The 26,731-nt window shown below is 43.7% G+C and overlaps 2 protein-coding genes across 7 annotated transcripts in view; one reads left to right on the plus strand and one right to left on the minus strand.

Moving 5' to 3' along the window:
• Positions 1-20,129, minus strand: part of Kansl3 (KAT8 regulatory NSL complex subunit 3) — a 40,196-nt gene extending 20,067 nt beyond the window's left edge. For 2 of the 6 annotated variants that reach the window (XM_076832566.2, XM_076832563.2), the window contains exons 1-5: positions 20,062-20,129; positions 18,818-19,085; positions 14,492-14,662; positions 2,710-2,800; positions 2,398-2,583 (exon numbers count right to left, since the gene is read on the minus strand). In XM_076832566.2, the coding sequence (XP_076688681.2) occupies positions 2,398-2,583; positions 2,710-2,800; positions 14,492-14,662; positions 18,818-19,032 (663 nt within the window). In that variant the 5' untranslated portion in view covers positions 19,033-19,085; positions 20,062-20,129. Of the gene's footprint in view, positions 1-2,397; positions 2,584-2,709; positions 2,801-14,491; positions 14,663-18,817; positions 19,086-19,342; positions 19,863-20,061 lie in introns of those variants that run through there. The other 4 variants (XM_076832562.2, XM_076832565.2, XM_076832564.2 and 1 more) reach the window with 4 other exon arrangements.
• A 58-nt stretch (positions 20,130-20,187) lies between these two features.
• The window catches only part of Fer1l5 (fer-1 like family member 5), a 55,573-nt gene continuing 49,029 nt past the window's right edge, over positions 20,188-26,731 (plus strand). The window contains exons 1-2 of the mRNA XM_076832915.2: positions 20,188-20,275; positions 24,500-24,729. Of these exons, the coding sequence (XP_076689030.2) occupies positions 24,645-24,729 (85 nt within the window). The 5' untranslated portion in view covers positions 20,188-20,275; positions 24,500-24,644. The remainder of the gene's footprint in view (positions 20,276-24,499; positions 24,730-26,731) is intronic.

The raw sequence follows: 26,731 nt of genomic DNA on the forward strand, positions 1-26,731 counted from the left end.
CTCCCTCTCTGCTCAACACTTGGAGACAGTGGATTCGACCCAAGCTGACTTCAAGAGCGTTGCCTGGCATCAGAGTACACCTGGAAACTCCAAAGCCTCGAAGCTCCCCTTCTGTCAACAGTAAGTAACCAACAACTGACTTCCACTTGGTGCTAGGAAAACCAAGCTCCCTGCCTTTCCAGCGGTGCACTCCCTCTTGGCACACAAACAGGAGGCTGCGCCCAGACCTTCCCTGCCCTCTTTATAATGGAGCCAGTGGAGACGGCGGGTGGGCCAAGAGCAAGATCCCCATCAGCTGCATCTTAACACCAGCAGGTACTTCAAAAGCAAAAGAACTGGGCTGACATTGTGGCTCAGTGGTAGCGCATTTGCCTAGTATGTGTGAGGCACTGGGTTTGATCCTCAGCACCACATTAAAATATATAACTAAAATAGAGGTATTGTGTCCATCTACAATTAAAAAAAAAAAGCAACAGAATCCCATAATCATTTATACCCTTTGAGAAACAACCAGAGTGTGAGTGAGTGACATAGTTTGGCAGTAGAGGAAGCACCATGGAGAGCATACCCAGTGGAAAAGCGCAAGTATTGGGAACCCTGCTGACTAGTATACCAGTGAAACTTGTGCCATTCCAGCAAACCAGAAGCGTGGCTACACAGTGCCCACCGGTGGAGCCCCTCATGCTCACCTGAATGCACCTCATTCACACAGGCCATACCCAGCTGGGGACTTACATGGGGAAGAAACACAAACTCGCTTCTAAACCAAGGAGAATCAGCAGGGCGTGGTGGGGGCATGCCTGTGATCCCAGCAACTTGGGAGGCTAAGGCAAAGGATCAAAGTTCAAAGCCAGCCTCAGCAACTTAGTAAGAACCTCTCTCAAAATAAAAAAAAATTAAAAGAGTTTAGTGGTTAAGCACCCCTGGGTTCAATCCCATTACCAATAAATAAATAAAATAAAGCCAGGGGAGTCGGACTGCAATCATGCTGGCTATGGCAAGCAAGGCAGAGCCACCAATGCCCTGGGCACTACTGGCCCTCATCCCCTGGAGCATACATACCACGGCTGCACCTTTACCACAGGAAGAATGTATTTATTAACAGGCCACTCTCTGCCAAGGGCTACCTTGGTCCCACCCCACCTGTGCCCAAGTCCAGGTCCATTTACCCCTAGGGAAGTCAGGGGTCTATTTTCATTCATCTCGTTCTCCCCTAGAAAATAAGGTGCACCAGAGCAGGGAGCAGTTCTGTTTTATGCACACCACTAAGTGAAAAATTTAGGGTCAAACTTCCTACCATAAAAACATGAACATCTCTAGTCCCGAGTTTTATACAAAGCCTATCTTCTGTAGCTTTCTAACAAACTCAGCATCTTGAAATTTAAAGTCAGGTCAAGAGACAAAGTTTTTGGGGTATGGCTGAAGGGCGCTGCTGGCCAAGCAACTTTGCACCTGCCTGAAAAGGAAAAAGAAAATCTACTTTAAAAAAAAAAAAAAAAAAAAAAAAAGCTGATTTAGCTCAGAGGTAGGGCGCTTGCCTAGCACACGTGAGGCCCTGGGCTCCATTCCCAGCCCTAAGAACTGAACTGATACAGGTTGTCTGAGGCTATTTTGATTTGGGGCAAAGTACCTCACACATTTCCAGAACCTACAAGGGTACTCCTTAACAGTTCCTGTGAGCTAACTAAGTGCTAAAATTTTACACCACTCTTTCTTGATGAACTAATTTAATTCTCACAGAAATCACATATAGATATTGTTATCAAGAACATTTTGGAGGAAACTGAGTACAGGTCTCAGCTTCCCCTGTGGGTCAGTGGCAGGGCTGAGACAGTTAGATGACTGGCCTTTAGAACCTGCTGTCCACCACACTGAGGCCCAATGCAGCCATTAATATCACAATAAGGGAAATAGGTGAACATTGTGCAATGCTAGGTAGGTAAGACCACAGGGGCAGGAAATGCTGCGCTTGTAATCAATTATTTCAGCTCAGGTGTTGTAACTGAAGGCTCATCCCTTGATGAGGAGAGACTGAGGGCAGAGTACCCCTCCCTCTGTAATCCCCCGGCCCCCTGAGCCCACAGGCCTGCCTCTTGCCCCTTATCAACACTGCCCCCGGTACACTTTCATCTCTTCCACTACGTTCAATGACACAGGCCAAGAGTGCAAGGCTATGAGTACTCTGGTTTTCAGGTCCCACACTCATCCTGGAGATGGCATGAAGATGTTTACACCAGACCAAGTGTAAAATGATACCTTTTCTCCTATTTTTAATAGCATACCAGCTAGCCATGCCCTCCAAACTGACCAGGTAATGACCTAGCCAAACCCCACGTCTGAACCCACGTCAGGGACTGGCTGACCCCAACACAGGGCAGACGCCAACCACAGCCTTACCTTCCCTTTCAGTGTCTGCAAAGCATCCAGGTAGGCGGCCAGCATGGGCAGACTCAAGGTCTCCACCAGGGTCGTGTGCAGCCACTGGATCAGCTTGGTGTCCCAGCTCACACTGGCCAGGGCCTGCCGCACGCGCCTTGCACACTTGTCCACGGCTACACGGCGTAGCACTGGCTCATTACAAGCCTGAAAGATGCAAAAAGAAGAAACAAGAATTCCACTTGGTTAGCAAATGGAAGGTGGGTACAAATCAGTCAGCCAGAGAGGCCTGAACTAGGAAGAGCCCACCTGGGCGGATTTCTGATGTCTTACCCCTTCATTGGCCAAGCGGGCAAGTCGGTCAGACTGCAGGGCTTTGAGGATCTTGTTGAATAGCTTGTTCTGGGCCATTGTCCAGCCAGTCCTATAATGGAAACTCTGAGGAGTTAAGGTCAAACCCTAGGGACAAGACTCTGTCATCTTTTTTGATCCCATTATGAGAGAGTATAACCTGAGGTAATTTAGTCAAAGACTACTGAGGTAAAACACGAGATTCTGGTCCCAATCTTGGCAATGAATCACCTCAGCACACATTTGAATTAATCTTACCTACTACAAGTCAAGACCAGTCACAGATGAAGTCTTTTAGTGCTACCAAAGCTAATTATTTATCTAATGGCTAAAATACTCATCCTAACAAATGAAGACAGGTCTACACCAGTGTGTAGACCTATTTGAATTTCACAGGTTGTACATTCCACACAAAACCGGAAGGATCAGCCAGCATTTCAGTGTACCAAAACCTTAGACTATGGTAAGAAGTCTACTTAAACTAGCTTAAAAAACAGCAGAAATGTGACCAATTAACAGACTATTCTCCCAGTCCCAATTTTACCCTACACTAATCTCTCCTCTTTTTCCATATTTTTAAGGATTTTTTCCTCTATGCCACAAAATTAGTAAACTTATGTTCCGTGTAAGTTAACACTGTTATCCCAGCGTAGGACACCAGCATACACAGGCCAGCTGCTTACTAACAACTTTCTGTCCTCCTCCAACATAGCAGTAAACCCTGCAGTCAGGAATCTACCCCACTGTTCTCATCCCCACATCACTGCACCTAGATAGAAGTGTGGATCTTGTTACCCTTCCCGTCACCCCACACCAGCAAGCCTCCTAAAGATAAAGGCAACAGAAGACACCCAATCAGAGCCAGGCACGGTAGGGCACACCTGTAATCCCAGCAGCTCAGGAGGTTGAGGCAGGAGCCTCAGCAATAATGAGGCATTAAGCAACTCATGAGACCCTGACTCTAAATAAAATACAAAATAGGGCTGGGATGTAGCTCAGTGGTCTAGTTCAATCCCCAGTACCAAAAAAATGATACCCAACCAGTAATATTTTTTTAGTGACCCTCCCTGCCATTAGAAAAACTGCTCAATACATTATTTCTTAAAATATCAGTGGTTGCTAGACCCAAACAAGATAAATCAAAGTAGTATTTCTTGTCAGTAAGAGGATAAAGTCACAAAACAGGGCTGAGACAACCACTAGCCAAGTAGAAAATAATGATCAGTCTCCCTGGATTGATAGCTATCTACCAATCTCAGAATCAGGCCTTTTCGAGAATGAAAGAAGACAAAGCCTAAGAAACCTAGAAGATAAAAAAGAAAGCGAGATAAATGTAACTTAGTGAGACCCTGTCTCAAAATAAAAAATAATGGCACTGCTTAAGCAGTTCAATCCCCAGTGCCAAAAAAAAAAAAAAAAAAAAGAGGCTCCAAAAAATTAATACAATAAAGTATTTGGGTTGGGGCGGTAGCTTGGTGGCAAAGCGCTTGCCTAACATGTGTGAGGCACTGGATTCAATTCTTAGCACCATATAAAACTAAACAAACATAAAGGTATTCTGTCCATCTGCAACTGCAATAAATAAACAAACAAACAAATAAATAAATAAAAGAGTAAGGTAGTCAACAGGTAAAGAACATGAAAAAGCAAAGGCAGGTCACAAAACAGTACAGTTAACCCTACCTCAAAATTAAACAAATGCAGATTAAAATAAATTTTTTTTTAACCTACTGAATAGGTAAAAATTAAATTTAATACCGGATTATGAGGTGTAAGTAGATCCCTCTATATTCTGTTGTTGGAAATAAAAAGTAGTACCTCTGGAATGTCAGTGGGAAAATCAATTTTGGAAGGTCAATCAAAACCCTGTCAGGGCTGGGGGGGTGGCGCTGCGTGACAGGGCACTTGCCAAGTGAGCCTGCAGCCTTGTGCGATCTGATCCCAGCACCACATACTCAAAATCCTGAGTCAGATCATGTCATTCCTCTGCCCCATCCTTCAGGGGCCTCATTTTCATCAGCTGAAATCTCGAGTCCTTGCAATGGTTGTGGGGCTCCCACTGCCTCTGACCGCATCATGACTTTCCTAGCTCACTTCGCTGCATTCAGGGTCTCCCCACTCCCCACTCAGGACCCCCCACTCCCTGGTTTCATACACACCAGGTGCAATCCTCTAGCAGACTGGGCCCTTCTCCTTCATTCCCTGAACTGAAACAATGTCTACCTCAGGTCACATTCATATGTTCACATGTTTCCTTGCAGGGAGGCTTCCTCTAAGCTCTCCTATTTAAAACTGCAACACCCTGATCCCAGCCTGGAATTCTCTAACCCTGTTTCAAGCCGAAGCTATATCACCATTTCCCATTCTAGCCACTGTACCAGAGTTCAGTTTGTCTCCCTTTGCTACAATGTAAAAGTTAAGCTGGCTGGGACTTTGCTCATTTTAAGTCCTGCCTCCCCAGCACATAAAACAGGCTAACAGGGGCTGGAGTTGTGGCTCAGCAGTAGAGCGCTTCCCTTGTATGAGGAACTGCATTTGATTCCCAGCACCACATATAAAGAAGCAAATAAAATAAAGGTCCATCAACAACTAAAAAAATTTAAAAACAGCCTAACATCCCACGAGTTAACATCTGCTGAATAATAATGGCTGAACTGTGTCATGCTGCATTCTAAGCTCTGCAGTGAGGTCCAGACTTAACCTTCAACCCCTGTATCCCACCTGACAAATGGGTACCAAGCAGCAGAGAGGAATGGAGAAATAAAACTTGTGCTCCACCTTCACCAGACCAAGGTGGTCAAACTACCAGAAAAGCTGCATTCCAATAGTCTCAATTCTCTTACTTTATCATATAGCACGCTAGCATCCTTTCTATCACACCACCCTGCCCTATGAGACAACCTAATTTCTACTGGCCATGGCTCTAGGAACATCAGAGGACAAACTACCCTTTGTAATTTAATCTGTACAACTATTTGTGTTCTGTGAGCAAGCAAATACTCACTAAAAAGGAGGAAAACAATTCAACACCTTTCTTTCAGAAAAATAAAATCTCCACCTACTACATCTCCAGTTTACAACATGATCCAGGAGAATGCTAGCTCTACCCAGTTCTCCAATAAAGAGCTGGCCACGTGCCCTGGATATGGACTAGATGATTCCTAAATCCTCCAAATTTCAGGCTCGCTCTGATCACTGATAATGAGAACAGCTGAAACCCATGATCACAGAGACAAAACCAGGCAATTCTTTTTCAGAAGCAACTTCTATCTATATTTAAATCTTTCCTCACTACAGCTAAATCTTTTTTGGGGGGGTGACACTGAGGATCAAACCCAGGGATGCTCTATCACTGAGCCATATCCCAAGCCCTTTTTACCTTTTATTTTGAGACAAGGTCTCACTAAGCTGCCAAGGGTAGGCTTGAATTTGTAATCTTCCCGACTCAGCCTCTGAGCAGCTGTGATTATAGGCATGTGCCTCTGTGCTCCAGTGCTAAATCTGTTAACCTCCAAAGCCATTCGCTCTTTTGTGATCCTTCCCCCTGCCCCCAGTGGCATATTAGAAGCAGTCTTAGCTTTCTGGGGATTGTCCTCTTTTTCCTTTTTACCTAGTTATTTTGACTTTATTTCTATTACTTCATCAGGATCCACCCATATTTATTGTGGTTTGATGCTCAGAGATGGTGGACTTGGCCTGCCAGATACTATGACACATGCCTGAAATCCCAGCAGCTCAGGTGGCTGAGGCAGGAGGATCTCAAGCTCAAAGCCAGCCTCAGCAACTCAGTGAGGCCCTGAGCAACTCAGCAAGACCCTTTCTCTAAACAAAATATTTTTCAAAAAGACTGGGGATGTGGCCCTGTGGTTAAGTACCCCTGGATTCAATCCCTGGTACCAAAAAAAAAAAAAAAAAAAAAAAATTCTGGACTTAGGAGAGGGGGAGTGAATGCTTCAATTCCATGTTAGGACACCGGGAAGGTTTGCTGGGACCAGTAACTTCAGACCACCAGTTCATAATCCTGTTTTCTTTAACATTACTGCAACACAGAAATTCCATGAGTAGCAGCTCTCTTATGTCCAGTGATCCTCAGGTGGTCTTCCGGATTGGGTGGAGGCTGGAGGAGACAGAAGGTGCTCACAAATAGTGTGAAAAAGCTCCCTGGAGAAACATGGCTCTATCCCCACGTAACATACCTCTTTGTTTTTAATGCGATTAAGTCCTACCCTATTTGTAGGCATTTGGGGTGCATCTCTTTTACTATGATTTATTTATGTCGGTTACAATGTCCATCCCTTCTGTCCCTTCAATTCACACACACACCTATCTATCTATATCTATATGTTACTGTAAACATCTCTGGAAAATAAATTTTTTGAACTGGAAATCAAAGAGCAAAGGTTACCTGCGTTAAAAGTGAGCTTCCAGTTCTATGAAAGTACAGTCAAAGAACCTGCAACATCACAAAAGTGGGACTGTATTCATAGCCTTACCTCCAGTAATAATGCTCATTTATAACCAACCAGAGTAAACAATAAATATGATTTTTCCATGTTCAACAATGTCTGGAACTTTCTCAAAGTCTTTAATCACACTGCAAACTTTAGCTTCAAGAACAGAAAATGAGATAGAGCTGATTTATGAAGTACCAACAGCATTTCCAAAATTATCCTGTTCTTTGTCATGTAACAGGAGATTTTTCCCTATTTGTTTTTGTTACTCTACATCTATTCTAAAACACAAAAAGATGAGAGCAATGAAAATGATGTGAATAAAAATCTAGAAAGCTACTTGAAAATCACCACTGTACACCAGTGACAGCTGAAATTAAATTTAAAACCACAATGTTGAGAGTCTAAAACCCCAGGAAAAGGTCTTAGGATTGCTGCTGTATATATACAAAGCAATCTCAAGAACTGAACATGTTCTCTATATTTTGTTGGCTTCGTGGGAGGCTGGAAAATTAAGTGGGCAGAAAAAAATGATCTACCCCAAGATTAAGATAAAGAGCATGCAAAAGATATAATTAAGGAAAAATTTAAAAACAGGAGACAGAATGTTAAATACAAGTCTAAACAGTCAAATAGCTGATGGGAACTGTGGTGAGTCAACTGCTTCCCCCTGCGCCCTGCCTTGACCTGGACCTATTCAATTTTCATGAGTGCAAAAATGCCTTTTCTTCATTTCTTAGAAGAGATCAGATCATCTTTTGTTTTCCATGCTCTGACTGATTCTGAATAACATGCTGACCTCTGGCCCAGCCAAAGCAACCAAAATGGCAAACTGGTCCTAGAAAAATTTGACATTTTCAAAGGTAATTATTTCTCTCATACTATTTCCAGGGAGTCTAATTTAACATTAAAATACTTAAAGGATTTTTTTTTTTAAACCAAAAGTCAAACAAGAATAGACAAAGAATATCAGAGAAACTCAACAGACCCCATTCACACTGAGGAAGGGGGGGAGAGAGCAGAAAGCAGGTGGGGGCAGGAAGGGAGGGAAAGAAACAACTTGGACAGAATAAAATTCTGTGCCAACATCTCAGGCATAGAATTTCAACCTTCCAACCTCAAACTTCTACACAGACACATACGAGATTGAGATGTAAATTTAGAGAAAGTTCAGAAAAGGAGAAGTGGGAGTGTGAGCTGGAATTCAGAAGTTCGGATTTCTAAGACAAGACAGCCTGCTTTCAAACACTAGATTCTTTCATCAAAATGTTGGATATAACTCAAAATCCCTCTGAACAGATGCTGAGAAGTATCACATGTAAGAGCATTTTGTTAAATATCTTCTAAAAATTGCAACCAATAAAACTTGCCATTGGGCCTGGGATTGTGGCTCAGTGGTACAGTGCTCACCTAGCATGTGCAAGGCCCTGGGTTCGATCCTCAGCAACACGTAAAAATAAATAAATAAAATAAAGGAATTGTGTCCAACTACAACTAAAAAAAAAATAAAAATAAAAAAAAAAAGAGGGGCTGGGGATGTGGCTCAAGCGGTAGCGCGCTCGCCTGGCATGAGTGCGGCCCGGGTTCGATCCTCAGCACCACACACAAACAAAGATGTTGTGTCCGCTGAAAACTAAAAAATAAAAAAAAATAAAAAAATAAAAATTCTCTCTAAAAAAAAAAAAAAATGAGGGGCTGGGATTGTGGCTCAGTGATACAGTGCTTGCCTTGCATGTTGAGGCACTGGGTTCGATCCTCAGCACCACATAAAAAGTAAATAAAATAAAGGTATTGTGTCCATCTACAACTAAAAAAAATATAAAAAGAAAAAAAGAAACTTGCCATCTGACACTCATGGAGAGGGAGGCAAGCTGAGCCAGCGTCCTCAGGATGGCCCCGCTATGCCAGTAAACAGAAATCATTTCCAAAGGTCCTCTAAGGCACACATCTGGGACACACAGGCTCATGGCCCAGACCCTCTTTATATTCCTCTTTAAGAGAATATAAAGTACTTATGTTAGGGCTTCTGGGCCAGACAGTCTTTGCCACAACTATTTAACCCTATGATTGTGTACAAAAGCAGCCATGGGCAATACTTAATGAATGGCATGACAATATTCCAATAAAAGTTACTTTATGGGCAATGAAATTTGAATTTCATGTGTCATAAAATACTATTCTTCTGATTTTTTTTTTTTTTGCAACCACTTAAAAATGCCATACAAGGCCAAGTGCAGTGGCACATACCTGTAATCCCAGCGGCTCGGGAGGCTGAGATAGAAGGATTGTGAGTTCAAAGCCAGCCTCAGCAATGGCGAGGTGCTTAAGCAACTCAGTGAGACCCTGTCTCTAAATCAAATACAAAATAGGGCTGGGGATGCAACAGTGGTTGGGTACCCCTGAGGTCAATCCCTGCTACAAAAAAAAAAAAAAAAAAAAAAAGCCATACAAAACAAGCAAAGGACCAGACCTAGCCTACGGCTGATTTTGCCAACTCCTGATCTAAGACAAATCAAACAAAGAGAAAGATTTAAACCATTTCACAAAATATCCACCATTCCTAGAGAAAGTCAGGGTCAGGTAGCAGTGGCAGTGAAATCTCACTTTTTATACAGTAAAGGTTACCTGAAGGCAGTTTCTACTGAAATAATTCAAGAAGGGAGACAAAAGCCCTAACAAAGAAATTAAGTTTCTGACTCCACAGATAAAAAGTGATCAGTATGCTTTCTGGGGACAGAAATCGAGAGTTGCAGGGAGCTGTTCATGGAGTTCTCAATGTGGGAAACTGTAATTTTACATGACTTTATGCAGAAAGAAAGGAAGCAGCAATTTAACAATCAAGTCAAAGGAAAGATCAGCAACAAGATGATTATAATCAGAGCAGAGGAGCAACAAACTCCAGACAGGCTACGAATTCAGGGACAGGATGAAAAAAGAAAAAAAAATGGTGTTCAGTGAAGCTGAAGCTAATAAGGACCATCAGATAATAACACCAGCCAAGTGCAAAACGGATCTGTCTGAAGAGATGGTTTACAAGCCTGTTGCTAATGGGTGGATACTTCCAAAATCTCTTCAAATACTAAAAAACAATCTGAAGTAAGGACTTCATATTGGAGGCCTCCATGGAGACTAGAGGAAGGCAAGCACATGATGAGAATCTGTCAGTGTTTCTCCGCAGGATGGGCCAGTGAGGGGGCCCTGGGCCCTTGGTGTGCCCACCTTGGTTAGGGCAAGATGCAAGATGCACTGGCATCCAGTCCTCCTGCCCCTGCACACGCACTCCACCCACCTACCACTCTAGAAACAGAATGGCTTTCTATACTTTCCTCTGAGGACAAACACTCTGGCCAGGCCACCCCCAGTGTCTCTTCTACTTGGAAGTTTTCTCTCTCCTTATAAATTATAAACCGGTATTCCTATGTATTATTAAGTCTCTAATGACTTTGATAAGCATGAATAGTCTCCAAAAAACTCTTTTATTTGGGGGGCTGGGGATGTGGCTCAAGCGGTAGCGCGCTTGCCTGACATGTGTGCAGCCCAGGTTCGATCCTCAGCACCACATACAAAAAAAGATGTTGTGTGCGCCGAAAACTAAAAAATAAATATTAAAAAATTCTCTCTCTTAAAAAAAAAAAAAAATCTTTTATTTGGTACCGGGGACTGAACCCAAGGGCACTAAACCACTGAGCACATCTCCAGCCTTTTTTTTTTTTTTTAAATGTTTATTTTTTAGTTTTAGGTGGACACAATATCTTCACTTTATTTTTACGTGGTGCTGAGAATCGAACCCAGTGCCTCACGCATGCTAAGCGAGCGCGCCAGCACTTGGGCCACATCCCCAGCCCCTATCTCCAGCCCTTTTAAAAAATATTTTGTTTAGAGAAAAAGTCTTGCGAAGTTGCTTAGTGTCTCGCTAAATTGCTGAGGCTGGTTTTAAACTTGCAACCCTCCTTCCTCAGCCTCCTAAGCCACTGGGATAACAGGCATGCGCCACCACACCTGGCTCCAAAAACCTCTTAATCATAACCAAGGTAAAAATGATAAAAACACCTGGTAGAGCCAGGTGTGCAAGCCTGTAATCCTAGTGGCTTGGGAGGCTGAGGCAGGAGGATCACAATTCAAAGCCAGCCTCAGCAACAGTGAGGTGCTGAGCTACTCAGTGACACCCAGTCTCTAAATAAAATACTAAATAGGGCTGAGAACGTGGCATGTGGCTCAGTGGTCCAGTGCTCCTGAGTTCAATACCTGGTACCTCCCTGCACCCCTCCCCCGCAAAAAAAAAAAAAAAAAAAACAAACAAACCCTCACCTGGCAGTTTTCCCTTTTATTTTCTAGAATGCACACCAAGGACAAGGCAGTGGACAGATGCACACATAACCATAAGCAGAGGCTGTGGCCGTTGGGAATGCCGCCTCTGGGGTCAGACTGCTTGGTTTGAACAACCCCTGTTCTACCACTTCCTACAGGACAGAGATCTGCATCTCTAAGAATCACTGGGAGGATTAAAAGAAATGCAAATGAAATACTGGGTACAACTTCTGGCACCTGGAAAGTGCTCAATTCAAGGTAGCTCTGTTTTGCTACTAGTACAGTTGTCTTTATTATGATTACTGACTGTAACAATGGTGTTAAATCCTTTTGCTGAATTCACTGACTGGCAATCTTCTAGAAGTTGACCTTCAATCACAGCAGTTTTCCTCTTCATCTGACACTCTGAGAGCATTTCCTCTTCTATTTTTTTTAAATATTTTTAGTTGTAGACACAATATCTTTATTTATTTTCATGTGGTGCTGAGGATAGAACCCAGTGCTTCACAAGCACTCTACCACTGAACCACAACCCTGGCCCCAAGCATTTCCTCTTCTTAGGGCAATATGTAAATTCCAATCCCAGATCCCACCCAACTTCTTCACCAGTTTGTTTTTTTTTTTGTACCAGGGATTGAACTCAAGGACAGTCAACCACTGAGCCACATCCCCAGCCCTATTTTGTATTTTATTTAGAGATAGGGTCTCACTGAGTTGCTTTTTGCTGAGGCTAGCTTTGAACTCGCGATCCTCCTGTCTCAGCCTCCCAAGCCATGTGCCACCGTGCCCAGCTCTTCATTAGCTTTTAAAGCAATGTACAGAGCTGCTCCTCTCCTCAACACTACTGTGGTGACCACAAAAATACAACTGCTCACAGCTGCCCACTTCTAACCAGCCTCATAGATCACATCAGTCCCCTCAAACTTCCCTACCTCTTTCATTAAAGAAAAATAAATAAAAGTTCTCCAACATTACGGCAGGTTTACCATCTACCAGGCTCCTGAGGCAAAAAGTAACATTTCCTTATGTATAAAAGATATGAATGCAGATAGTCACTGGGAAAATGCAAATTAAAATCCTTGAGTTGCTACTTTAGAATGATAATAATAATGCCGAAGATAAAAGGCAAATAATAAGTGTTGGCAAGGATATGGGAAAATTATAATTTTCATTCACTGCTGGTATGAATGTAAAATGATGCAGCCACTTGGGAAAACAGTCTGGCAGTCCCTCAGAAGTTACCTACAGAGTGACTATACACATGATCCAGTAATTTCACTTCTAGGTACTGAAAATATACATCCACACAAAACTTGTACAGTAGAGTGCTTGGTTAGCATGCACAAGGCCCTGGGTTCAATCCCCAGAATCACCCACACAGAAAGAAAATTGTATACAAATGTTCACAGCATCATTTTCATAACAGCCAAAGTGAAAACGACCTAAATGTCCATCAACAATCAGTGGACAAATAAAATGTGGGCTATCTAACCAATGGAATATCACTGGACAAAAAGGAATGACCTACATGCTCCTGCAAGCATGAGCCTTGGAAATGTTACACTAAGCACAAGCCAAAGACGCCATCCCGGAGAACATTGCAGTACACAATCCCACACACACCAAGTCCAGAATAGGCAAATCAACATCAGAGAGAACACTGGTACCTCCCAAGGACCAGAGCGGTTGGGAGGAATGAGGAGTGACAACTAATGAGAATAGAGTTCTTCTTGAGGTGATGAAATAGCTCATCAAACTGACTAGGGTGTTGGGGGGACAACTCTGAATTTACCCTAAAAAGCACTGGCTGTACACATTAAACAGGTGAACTACAGGGTGTGCAAATAAACCTCCAAAAAGTTGCTAGGTAAAAGATAAACGTTTGCAAAATGAACACAGAAAGGGAAGAATGCCGAGTCTGCTGGAGGCAGAAAGAGGCAGGGAAACAAAACTACCCAGCACACCCAGGAAAGTATGCCTGCAAAAACAGAGATTGCAAATCTTTTTTGTTTGTTTTGAGAATAGTGGGGATTATACCCAAGGGCTCAGACATGCTAGCAAGTACTCTAGTATTGAGCTGTAATCTCAACCCTTTCTTTCTTTTTTTTTTAAGAGAGAGAATTTTAATATTTATTTTTTAGTTTTCAGCGGACACAACATCTTTTGTTTTGTATGTGGTGCTGAGGATCGAACCCGGGCCGCACGCATGCCAGGCAAGCGCACTACCTCTTGAGCCACATCCCCAGCCCCTCAACCCTTTCTTTCTTTTTAAATTTTGGGATGGGTCTGAATAGCCCTAGCTAGCCTCAAACTTGCAGTCCTCCTGACTCAGTCTCCAGGCAGCTGGTATTACAGGCATGTACCACCACAGCCAGCTGCAAATCCATTTTTACAGCCACTCAGACATCTGTTGGCTTTTCATGTGATTCCAAAACATTTTCACTATCCTAGCTATAGACCATAAAAATGTAATATCTTACAAATGTACGTTTATAGTAGTCTGGGTGACCCCTACATTATAACATAAGTTACAGAGATCAGTGAGACCCTGACTCCAACTTTTTTTAAGGGCTGGGCGTGTAGCTCAGTGGTAAAGTGCCCCTGGATTCAATCCCCAGTACTGGGGGGAAAAGATAAAGGATAGAGAGAGAAGGTCTTGCCCAGGCTGGATTCAAACTCCTGGGCTCAAAAATTCTGCTTCAGCCTCCTGAGTGGCTGGGATTATGCTGAGCTCTCAGTAGACATTCTGCCTACTGTATGCCAGGAAATGCCCTAGTGTCAGGAATGCTGAGATGGCTGAGATGCAGGCCCTGCTCTTAAGGAGCTCACAACAGAGTGAACTGACAGTTATGAGGCAAGAATCAGGAGAATATTCCCATTTATGTTGCTACAATAAATGTTTCCATGAAATTTATGTGGTTTCCAATAAATGTCTCCATGAAGAGGATGATACAAAATAATTACAAGGTGGTGACATTAACCCATACTTCTGAGGAGTAGCCTACCTGTTGACATGCTCCTCCCAGTCCTCTGGTGGAGGAGGGGCATCTGCATCAGTCCTGGCGAAGATGACATGCCTTTCGCACTCATTCATCACGCTGCGCGCCTTCTGGTTGTCATAGAGTGGCACGGGAGTCGATGTGACCGTCTCCACATCTATTGGGACATCTGATTCACTGTAAACAGGCGAGAAAATGGGACCAGGCCACAAATACTGCACATAATACCCGTGTTTAACAATCATCTGGTCACAGAAAAAATGTCTCTTTAACAGACACTTTATATACTATACATGAGCACATTTATCTACAAGAAATTTTTAATCCAAAGTCATCTTTCCCACATTCCTCTAGATTTCTGCACTCTCTGTGATAGGTGCTGAAGGCACATAAAATCATTTTTAAGTGATTTTAAAAAGTAACCACAGCTTTTTTAAGACAAATAGTTAATTATGTAGATACATGTAATTATAAATACAGAAGTTATAAGCCACATGACTACCTAAATAAATTTAAATAAAATCAATTTAAAAACCTAGTTCCTACATGTATAAAGACATGAATTGATGTGAATATACTTTGTATACAACCAGATATGAAAAATTGTGCTCCATGAACTGTAATGCATTCCGCTATCATATATAAATTTAAAAAAATAATAAAAAAGAAATCCAGTTCCTAATCACACCGGATACATTCCTCGTGCTCAGCACACTGGCCACCATATTGGACAACACAGGATTATAGCATTTCTATCATGCAGAGTTCTGCTGGACAGCACTGGTCTGGAGTTTTAAATGATTCCTATAAACTTTCCTTTTCATTAGTTAACTGGTAGTTAACTATATCTTGTAAAAGTCTATGATTCTCTAAGATCACCTGGTATGCAGACAGATTAGCTATCTAACTCACTTTGTGTAGCACCTACCATAAAAATGAATATAAATGGATCTTTGAAGCATCTTTCACATTTTAGAATGATGCTAATGAAATTCTAGTGCCATGAGGGTCCTTCCCCAACTCATTAGGTACACTGCACAAACTGTGTCGCCAGAAATACCATGCCAATCAATCTGATCTACTAGCTGTTTCCTCAATATCATATTAACTTTTTGACCTCTATGATCGTATTGCATCTGTTCCCAATGACTGGAATAGTCATGTCATTATGGAATGAAGTGAATAATTGTGCTGCTAGATTTGTTAGTGGGCAAAGAGCGGATTATCTTCTCAGATCAGACACTGAGCTAACACTTATGGACATGTGTGCCTCCAAGACTATTCTTGATTTCAGTATCCCAAACCTATCCTCCCTCAGTCTTCACAATTCATGGCACCTTCCAGCTACTCAAGCCAAAGATCTAGAGGCATCCTAATTGAACCTTTTTCCCTTGTACTGTTCCCATCCCTTTCCAGGCTATCATGATGTCTAGCTCATCTCAGGCTGCTGCAGTGGCCTTCTAGCTGGTCTTCTAAATCCCACTCTTACACTATAATCTACTTTTTAAAAATCCAAAGTGATCCTCTCAAAATATAAATTGGATCTCAAGCTTAAAATTCTTCAATGACTTCTTACCACTCAGAATCAATTGACACTGCCTCTGCCAACTTCTCTTTACCTCCCACTTAAAACCCACCTGCCACCATATTCTAGCCACAAAGGCCTAAAAAATAGTTCTTGCAAAATGCCAAATTCCCACTTTCAGGGTCTGTGTATGAAAACAGGATTTATATGAGGAAATAATTTTCTAACTACCAAAACAACTAATTCTACAGAACCTTACTTTAAGCATACACTTATAATCTCAACTGCTAGTGAGGCTGAGGCAGGAGGATCACAATTTCAAGCCCAACCTGGGCAACTCAGGAAGACCCTGACTTAAAATTTTAAAAAGGGTTGGAGTTGTAACTCAGTGCTTGCCTATCATGTGCAAGGCTCTGGGTTCAATCCCCAGTACCTCAAAAAAAAAAAAAAAAAAAAAAAGTAATATAATGAGCTATGGACCCAGGAGTTAGTTTCAATGTTAGAAAGAAGCTTTACATAACAGAAAGGAAAAGATTTCAAATGCTATTTAACGGAGCTTCTCTATATGCCTTAGGTCAGAGGAATCAGGATTACACTTCTGGTTCAGGGGTCCATGTCTGTAGACCCAGATGAGGAGTATCACTTGATCCCAGGATTTAGAGGTTAACTGGACAATGTAGAGATTCCCCTTTCATCAAAACAAAACCAAAAATAAGAGGGGAGGGGAGGGGGGGAGGGGGGACAGTAGAGGATAGGAAAGGCAGCAGAATACAACAGACACTAGTATGGCAATATGTAAATCAATGGATGTGCAACTGATGTGATTCTGCAATCTGTATACGGGGTAAAAATGGGAGTTCATATCCCACTTGAATCAAAGTGTGAAATATGATATATCAAGAACTATGTAATGTTTTGAACAACAATAAAAATTAATTAAAAAAAAAAAAAAACCCAAAAATAAACCAAAAAAACAAAACAACCTGAATAAAATGTCAAGGAGGCCAGGTGCAGTGGTACACGCCTATAATCCCAGCAGCTCCTGAGGCTGAAGCAGAAGGATAGCAAGTTCAAAGCTAGCCTCAGCAAGGCCTTAAGCAACTTAGCAAGACACTGTCTCTAAATAAAATATAAAAAATGGGCTGGGGGGATTGGGGATGTGGCTTAAGCGATAGCACGCTTGCCTGGCATGCACGGGGCGCTAGGTTCGATCCTCAGCACCATATAAAAATAAAAATAAAAATAAATATGTTGTGTCCACCAAAAACTAAAAAATAAATATTAAAAAAAAATTCTCTCTCTCTTTAAAAAAAAAAAAAAATGGGCTGGGGATGTGGCTCAGTGGTTAACTGCCCCTGGGTTCAATCTACAATACTAAAAAAATTTTAAAATAAAAAAGATTGTGTTAGACTATTCCCTAATATCACAGATCCTATGTCCTATACAACAAAAAGTGCTAATATCATTGGGAAACAAATTAAAAATCACTGTTCTATGTGTATTTAAAACACATCAGCGGGTGTGAGGGTTGTAGCTCAATGGTAGAATGCTTGCCTAGCATAAACAATACCCTAGGTTCAATCCCCAGCACTGCAAAATAAAAATAAGAAAATTTAAAAAACACATCATGGTCCTCTAAGATTCAATGGTGGGGGTGAGATGGAATCTAAAGAAGCTCTCCCAACAAAACTAAAGTCTGTGCTTAAGGAAAGATTAAAATTAGGTTAAATTAAAACAAATCTCCAAAAAGATTATAATTAAGGGCATAGTCTGATCATCAGAATTGAACATATCAATAAGTCTTGAAATGTAAGAAATCAGACTCCTTTAAAGATCAAAAGAATTGCCAAACAGGTTTATATAAGCCAAGTGTAACTGTAGCTCCTATCAGGTAATAAATTTATGAAACTTCCTTATCCTATAACATAGGCTGGCTGAAAATACTAGATTAAGAAGGGTTTAGATTAAACCATGGAATTCAGTAACAACCCAAATTGAGAAGGCAATGTCTTAGGAATTTGCTCCTAACCTCTGTGTGTGAGGCCAAGAAATGCAAAACAGCTACTGTTGCCACTATCAAGCAAACCAGAGCACTGCATCAAAATGACACAATTATTTATTTATTTTTGGTACTGGGGCATTTAGTATTATTTTTGGTTTTTATTTCTTTTGGTATTGAACTCAGGGGTGCTTTACCACTGAGTACCTCCCAGCTCTTTTTATTTTGAGGCAGGGTCTTGCTAAATTTTGGAAGCTGGCCTGGAACTTGCTATCCTCCCAAGCTGCTGCAATTATAGAGATGTACCATCATACATGACCTTTGTGGCAATTTTTTTTTTTTTTTTTTTTTTGGGTACCACGCATTGAACCCAGGAGTGCTTAATCACTGAGCCATATCCCCCCAACCCCAGCCCTTTTTGTTTGTTTTGTTTTGTTTTATTTAGAGACAGGGTCTTTCTAAGGCATGGGCCACCATGCCCAGATGTGTGTGGTAATCTTTTAAAATCAACTTCTTAGCATTCCTTTTCATCAATTTAATTCTCTTCAATTTCCTTTTCCCATACAAGGCTTATCTAAGTGCAAAAGGGAGTCTGCTTTCCTTTACACATCTTGCTTTTCTAACTCTTCTTAGGAGATGTCTCCTGTGAAAATGTCCAGATTTAGGCCTGATATTTTTATGCTGCTCAACAGAGATGCCCAAATTAAACATCCAACCTTCCCACAAAACACCCCGCAATCATCCCCAAGAAAATTCTTACTGCCCAGTTCCGGCAGTACCAGGCTTTGGGAAAGAAGCCCAAACTCACATGGTGTTCTCGTGCTGCCTCCGGGGAGTAACAAAGAGCATGCGGGTAGGGCGGGCACTACTGGCATCTGGGTGGGCACTCCATGGCTTGGCATAGCTATGGTCCAGAAAAACCAAGTCCAGTTCCCGTTCGTGCACTGAAAGCTGGAAGAGCAGTGAGGTGCCCATGCGACGAGCTGAAGTCTGGAAGTCCCTCTCCCCACCCCGGTGGGCCATGTCAGTAGAGGGGCAGCAGCAAGTCAGAGCATGGGTATCTGCATGCTAGTCACCTGTGGCGAAAAGTTTCAGTTTAAGTCAATTCGAATATTCTAAATTTTTCCCAATCTAGACTATCTAACGTGCTTCTGTGACCGCTATCAGTCCCACTGCATATTATTCAGCACATCTTTGCCCACGCTGGGAGGGCTCCTGAAACTTCAGAGCCACCACCAAAAGGGTGATGGTGCCGTGAGTCCCCCCCATACTCAATTTCTACAAAATTCCCGAACTGGGGCGCTGACTGCCTCCGTGGTCCACAAAGACCTACCCTGGGAAAGACCCTGGAGTTACTCGGCCAGCACCACACTTTCCTACATGGGACGGAAGGATTCCGGCAAACTACAGGTATCACAAACATGAATTCCAAAAAGCTGAGGGTTTCTTGTTTCCATTCTCTAAAGCAAACGTGGGAGGAGCAGGCGGTGCAGCGCAACGTGGGCGGCCGGGGCTCCCTCTCGTCCTCCCGGGGTACGCTCAGGAAAAGTTTTGCAGCGACTTCACGATACTCTTAAGTTTGGGGACTACAACGAGGCGCGCTCCCCGTAGCAGCCTGGGCCAGGGCGACGCCCCGGGAGCCCTTTCTCCCGGCCCGGGTGGAGCCCCTCGCAAAAAGCCCGGGGCTCCGGCACCCTCCGAGGTTCCCGCCACTGAATCGCGAGACGGCTCCTCCCGGAGGCAGAGCATGTGATCCCAGCGGACCGCCGCGACTGAGGCTCCGGGGCCCAAGCAACTTGGCCAAGGTCGCCGCGGGTTCGCGACGAGGAGGAGCCGCCCGGCCCCCGCCTCCCCCGGCGGCCGGGCGCCGGCGTCACCGCGGCCCCGGCCCCGCACGCCCGGCCCGCCCCGGGCCAGCCCGCCCCGGGCTCCGGCCCCTGACTCCCGCAGGCCGGGGTACCCCAGCGGCCCTCGCCAAGACCCCTGCCGCCCCGCCCGCACTGGCGGCCCCCTAGGCCGGCCGCCCTCGCCGGGAACGAGCCTGCGTCTCACCCGCAGTCGTCGGGCCGCGCGCTCGCCCGGGCCGGGCCCCAGCGCGCGTGCGCGCTACCGCCTCCGTGTCCTGGCGCTGCAGCACCGCGCAAAACGCGGAAACGGATCGTGGCCCGGGCAAGGGAGGGACGGTGAGCGGCAAAGTCCGGAGTGGATTCAGCTCCAGCGACTCAGTGCGCAATAGCGGAGCCGTGAACGCGCGCGCATCTCCGAGGTAGAAATTTCCACCGCCTGCCTGTTCAACAGGGAAAGCCAGCACAAAGGATGAGTTCAACTCTGACAGACCCCAGTAACTGCCACCCCCTCCGCAATTGCTCCCTTTCTCTAAGCCCACAGACCCAGAGGCAGGGCTGGGAGGGCGTGCACCAGACTCACCTCCACCAGAGCAACCCCCTAGGAATGTGCTTTTTAACTCTTTATGTCCTATATAGGATTGACTACTGGGGACCTAATCGGATTTATTAGTGAGCTGGGGGTGAAGTTCAGTGGTATGAGCAAGGCTCTGGGCTCTATCCCCAGCGGGACCAAAAATGTTAAAAATGTTTTATTCATTAAGAATTTTCTCATAATAGAAGAAGCAGCCACAGTAAAAATAATAAATTAATTTTAAAATGAATTAATTTAAAAATAAGTCGTGAACCAAAAATTGTTTCAAAAAATAAAGTATTAAATATAATTAACAAGGGGTTGGGTGTAGCTCATTGGTAGAGCACTTGCCTGGCATGATTAAGGTCCTGGGTTAAATCCCTCACATTGCACAATAAATAAATAGCAAAACAAAACGTTTATGCAGAGTTTTTCTGGATGTTGTTGGTCCTTCCACATAATATAGAGGGGAGTCAGGACCAGGGTTTTCCCTGAAGAGTTTAAGAATAAAGAGAAGGTAGTTGGAAGAGCTTGAGAATGTGGGTGGAATCTCAGCTCCAATATCCAACTCCCAAACTCTAAGTAGGATCCCAGGAGACAAGACTTCAGCTTTCCCTCAACTCTAAATGAGCAAATGCTGAGAGGATAAGCCAGGTGGTGCAGTCACCTGTCAAGAACACAAATAGATTTCAAGATGGTAATTACCATGCAGGAACACCCAGCCCCCAAGAGTGTTCTAGAAGAAAGATTTCCCATTGAGGTGTTTGAGAGGTGTCTAGAGGGGGAAGTCATTGAAGCTGAGTGCTGAAGTACCAGGCCTTGCAGAAAGGGATTGTCAGGCCTGGAGAGGGCCCAGGCAGAGGGGACAAAGGAGCAAATACAGCCTGACACCATTTTCTTTAGCCCACACATCATTACTTTCTTTCCTTTTTTTTTTTTTTTTTTGTGTGTGTGTGTGGGTGTGGGTGTGTGGTGCTGGAGATTGAACCCAGGGCCTGTGCACGTGGGGCAAGCACAAGCTATATCCCAATTGTATTCAATTGCAAACTTTTTTTTTTTTTTTTTTTTTTTTGGTACTGTGGGTTTAGCCCAGGGACCCTCTACCACTGAGCTACATCAAGACAGGGTCTCACTAAGCTGCCTAGGCTGGCCATGAACTTACAGTCCTCCTGCTTCAGCCTCCCGAATCACTGTAATTATACACCCGTGCCACTGCACCTTGCTCAGTTGTAAACATTTAACACTTGGAATATTTTGTATAAAAGCCCAGATTTCCAATTCTCTTGAAAAATCAGAGGCTGTGACAGCACGAGACAGGCCTGGGGTCTGAACATGCCCTCACTCTGGCCATGGCACTCCACTTCCTTGACCTCTGTGGCATTTGACTAATCATCCACCCACATACACCAGCCTCAGCCAGGACTTAAATGCAAGATCCCCAGCATCATGCCCCATTCTCCAGGAGGCTTAGCATGTCTTGAGATGGGTGATGGCCATGAGTGTTGGGGATAGGATTGGGAAACTATGGGAGTGCTGATGACACACCTGTCCCTGTCTCTGAGCAGGTTACAGCATCAAGTGTGAGTACTCAGCACATAAGGAGGGCGTCCTCAAAGAGGAGCTGCTCCTAGCCTTCGAGGGTGGCGTGGGTGCTTGTGTGCTGGTGACAGCACAGGCACGTGTCATGGGTGAGTGTGAGGCACAGATCTGGTTGGAAGGGAGTAGATACCCGATTGGCCTTGGTTTCCTTGTCCAGTCTGGGGTCCCAACTTCTAGGCTCAGGTCCTCCCAGCACCCCACACCTGATCCCTGGGGGACAGAGGACTCTTTGGGGTGGGGCCAGGGCACAGTGGACACACCAACTTGCATGCCTGCTTTGCAGACCAACACCATGGCACACCCATGCTACGGGATGGTGTCAGGTGCGTGGGTGCAGAGCTGGAGTGATGTGGCTTCCTCAGCCCTTCCCCAGGTGGGCGAAGGGGTGGTGTTGGGGCCTCACCCACCCCTGTCACCTCTGCCTTCATTCTGCCACTACCCTGCCTCTCCTGTGTTCTCTTCTCCCACTTCCTCCTCTCCGTGTGCCTCAGTCTCCCGCCAGAAGAAATGGGTTGGGCCCCCAAGGAAGCTATCTGAGGAGGGAAGGGGAGATCCTGGGGTGGGTTCTACCCACTCTCTACCCCAAACCAGGTGGGCTCCAGTCAGGGTCTGGGAGAGGACTGAGTGGCTCTGGGACACGAAGGCCCATTACCACTGCTGCTGCTGCTGCTGCTGCTGCTGCTGCTGCCTGGGTGCCTCAGCCACCTCTCCCACCCCTCCCTCTTCCCCTTGGCTACCCCTGTGAGTAGGAGGGAGGTGCAGTTCCCAGCCCCTATCCCTCAGGGCTGTGTTACTTGGTTTTTAAATGACTGGTTGGGATAGAACCCACAAGAAATAAAAACTTCAGTGGATAAAAAAATAATGATAATAAAAAATAAAAGTTAAACAAACTAGAACAATAATCTCAAAGCCCATCAACTGATGAATGGATAACAAAATGTGACGCATTCATATAATGGATTTACCCAACCAAAAAAAGGGATGACGTTCAGACTCATCCTACAACATGGATAAATGTTGAAAACACTGTGTCTGAAGTGAACTTTACCCATGCTTTCCTCTGGGGAAAGCAGTTTATTGAATTTTAGGAGCTCATTCTATAAAACCAAATAACCTTTTGGATATTAAATATGTTGTAAATGTTTTCCCTACTTTGGTATTTGTCTTTCAGCTTTAAAGCATATTTTCCACATAGGACTTTAGCCAAATAATGTCAGCTTTTTCTTCTGCAGGGATCTTTGGTGTTATGCTTAGTTTGGAAAATCATTAACAAAGCAAAAAAAAAAAAAAAAAAAAAAGCATTGCATTGTGTTTAGAGTTCAAGAAAAACTACCAGGGCATATTTTTTCCTTTTACATCTGCTGCACTAGAAAATAATTGAGCACTGTGATCAAACATTCAGCTTTCAGTCTTTGAATGCCACTTGTCTTTCAGAATGCTTAATAATAGTATGCTTATTATGCTATTAATCCTTGATTTTCCTAAACCTTTTCTCTTTTAAAATATTCATTAATTATAATGTACACTTTTAAAATATTCATTGATTCCTCACCCTGACCATTGATTGGATCAGAAGTAACTTATACAATGTTTGAAGCCAACCCAGTAAAGGCCTTACCTAATAGGGACAACAGGAGCAAATGACCCAGCTCCATCCTCACACAAAGACCTAAAGAGCAGCAATGACAGCCACCAGTTCTGTGGTGGCTTAGCAGGATGTGGTGGTGCACACCTGTAATCCCAATGGCTCAGGAGGCTGAGGCAGGAGAATGGTGAGTTCAAGGCTAGTCTCATCAATTTAGTGAGGTCCTAGGCAACTTAGCGAGACCCTGTCTCTAAATATAATATTAAAAAAAAAAAAAGACAGGGTGCTGGGGATGTGGCTCAATGATTAAGTGCCTCTGGGTTCAATCCCTGGTTCAAAAAAAAAAAAAAAGCTGATTTCCCTCTATTGAAGAACTCATGTCCAAACTTAGGTTTCCTTTAGAAAAAAGGCCTAAATGTTTTGCTTCTCCATGAGGAAGAACTCCCCCTGAGGCCTCAAAGAGACAGTCCTTGATTTTCCAAGCCTTTTCTCTGATGGCCTCACTTCCCCCAGGCCCAGTCCAAGGGATGGAACCCAGGACTTCACACACGCTAGGCATTCCCAGCCTTTTGTTTTTTTGAGACAGAGTTTTGACTAAATTGCCCAGGGTGGCCTTGAACTTGCAATCCTCCTGCCTCAGCCTCCCAGGCAACTGGGATTACAGGTTTGCGCCGCTATCTTAGCCCTGATGGCCTCATTTCTTTTAGCTTCTCATCAAAATTATTCACTGATTCACCCCAGACCACTTGTTTATACAGAGAAAACATTTCTCATATGCCTAATCTTCAAGTCAAAAGTACGGCAAGAATAGGAAGAAAGGGAAAGGAAAGAGGGAATTACTTTGTTGGTGGATAGGTACTCTCTAACTCTACCCTCTCCTATTTCCAGAGATTCCTCCCCAGAACCAAGAACTCTCCACCTCTGTGACATCCCCTTTGTTGCTAAGTTCCACTCGCCCCAGAGGGACCAAGGCACCCCAAGAAGGAAGCTGTAGTGCTAAAGAAGAAAGGAGAGGAAGACAGAGGTATCCAAGATGCTGCGGCTTTTTGTGGGGTCTGCCAAGATTGAACCACCCTTAACTCCACCGCCCAAACCCTGCCTGACTGTTTACTTCAGAGGTGAGAGCCAGGGTCCAGAGGGAAAGAGGAGCCCCAAGAGGCCACATGCATTCAGTGAAAAAAATACATTTATTGGTATCTTACTATGTAAAAGGTATGCTAGGTGACGCATGATGAGTTGGAACCTGTCCAGCACCTTCAAGAGCTACCATGTAAAGGCTGGGGATGTAGTTCAGTGGTAGAACTCTTGCCAGGTAAATAGAGCTCTGGGTTTGATCCCCAGCACTGCAAACAAAACAAACAAACAAACAAAAACCTGGTGTGTTGGCACACACCTATAATCCCAGCAGCTTGGGAGGCTGAGGAAGGAGGGTCACAAGTTCAAAACCAGCCTCAGCAATTTAGCAAGGCCCTGTCTCAAAATTTAAAAAAATAAAATAAAATAAATAGGGCTGAGGATATAGCTCAGTGGTTATGCACCCCTGGGTTCAATCCTAAGTACAAAAATAAAATCAACCAAACCAAAAAAACCCTGTCACCTTTCTTGCCATTATTTCTTTCATTAGGACTTCTCTGCCTAGTTTTTCCAGGGAATGGTTATGGGAAAGGAAGAAGAGTAATACTTTTCAACTTTCTTCCAAGAACTAGTGCTGTGGCACTGGGGTTGTGGCTCAGAGGTAGAGTGCTTGCCTCACACGTGCAAGGCCCTGGGTTCGATCCTTAGCACTATATAAAAATAAATAAAATAAAGTTATTGTGTACAACTACAAAAAAATAAATATTTTAAATTAAAAAAAAAAAGAACTAGGGCTGTGCCATAAACTGAGGTTCAAAGAAAGAAAGATAAGCTGGGCATGGTGATGAACGCCTATAATCCCAGCTACTCAGAAGGCTGAGGCAGGAGGATCACAAGTTCAAAACCAGCCTCAGCAATTTAGCAAGGCTCTAAGCAATTTAGAGACCCTGTCTCAAAATAAAAAATAAACAGGGCTGGGGATGTGGCTTATGGTTAAGCACCTCTGGGTTCAATCCCTGGATCAAAAAAAAGGACTGGGGGTATAGCTTGGTGGCAGAGCACTTGCCCAGAATGCACCAAGCCCTAGGTTTGACTCTAGCCCCCCCCACACACACAAAAAAAAAAAAAAGAAAGAAAGAAAAAAAAAACATATACAGGAAGATGTGTGTAGGTTATAGGAAAATACTACACCATTGTATATAGGGATTTGAGAATCCACTGACCTGGATATCCATAGGAGGTCCCAGAACCAATTTCCCAGGATACTTAGGGACAACAGTAGTTCCTGGAAAATCAAAGAATGAAATTCCTTTAATATTTTGTTTTCTGGTCTGTAAAACCATGCTTGTTGAACATGACAATATTCAGAGACCGATGCTTGGTACCATGGACTCACAAAGGATGTTGTATCCAGTGTGCAGGTTCATAGAGGTGTTCAGGGGGTTCAATACTATTTGCCCTGATTGGTTAATTTTAGAATTAGCCAGGCAGAGACTTGCAGCTCCTCTCCCTGACTGGAGCCCTCTCCCCCATCGTATCACAAAGGCACCATTCTCCTCCTTCTAGAAATATATCTAACAAAAATGCTGAAAACCACTGGGCATGGTGTTGCATGCCTGTAATCCCAGCGACTCAGGAGGCTGAGACAGGAGGATCGAAAGTTCAAAGCCAGCCTCAGCAAAAAGCGAGGTGCTAAGCAATGTAGTGAGACCCTGTCTCTACATAAAATTCAAAATAGGGCTGGGGATGTGGCTCAGTGGTTGAGTGCTTCTGAGTTCAATCTCTGATACAAAAAAAAAAAAAAAGCCTAAAACCCAGAACCCTGGGTTCACTCATAGATATACCCACAAACTTTACAAGTTCCTATTTGTTCTTTTTTTTTTTTTTTTTTTTTTGTACCAGGAATTGAAACCAGGGGCACTTAACCACTGAGCCACATCCCAACCCCTTTTTTATTTATATATTTTATTTTGAGACAGGGTCTCCCTAAGTTGCTTACGGCTCTCTAAATTACTGAGGCTGGCTTTGAACTCGTGATCCTCCTGC

This window comes from Callospermophilus lateralis, chromosome 14 (genome assembly GCF_048772815.1).
Source record: "Callospermophilus lateralis isolate mCalLat2 chromosome 14, mCalLat2.hap1, whole genome shotgun sequence".
In the NCBI taxonomy this organism is placed as follows: domain Eukaryota; kingdom Metazoa; phylum Chordata; class Mammalia; order Rodentia; family Sciuridae; genus Callospermophilus; species Callospermophilus lateralis.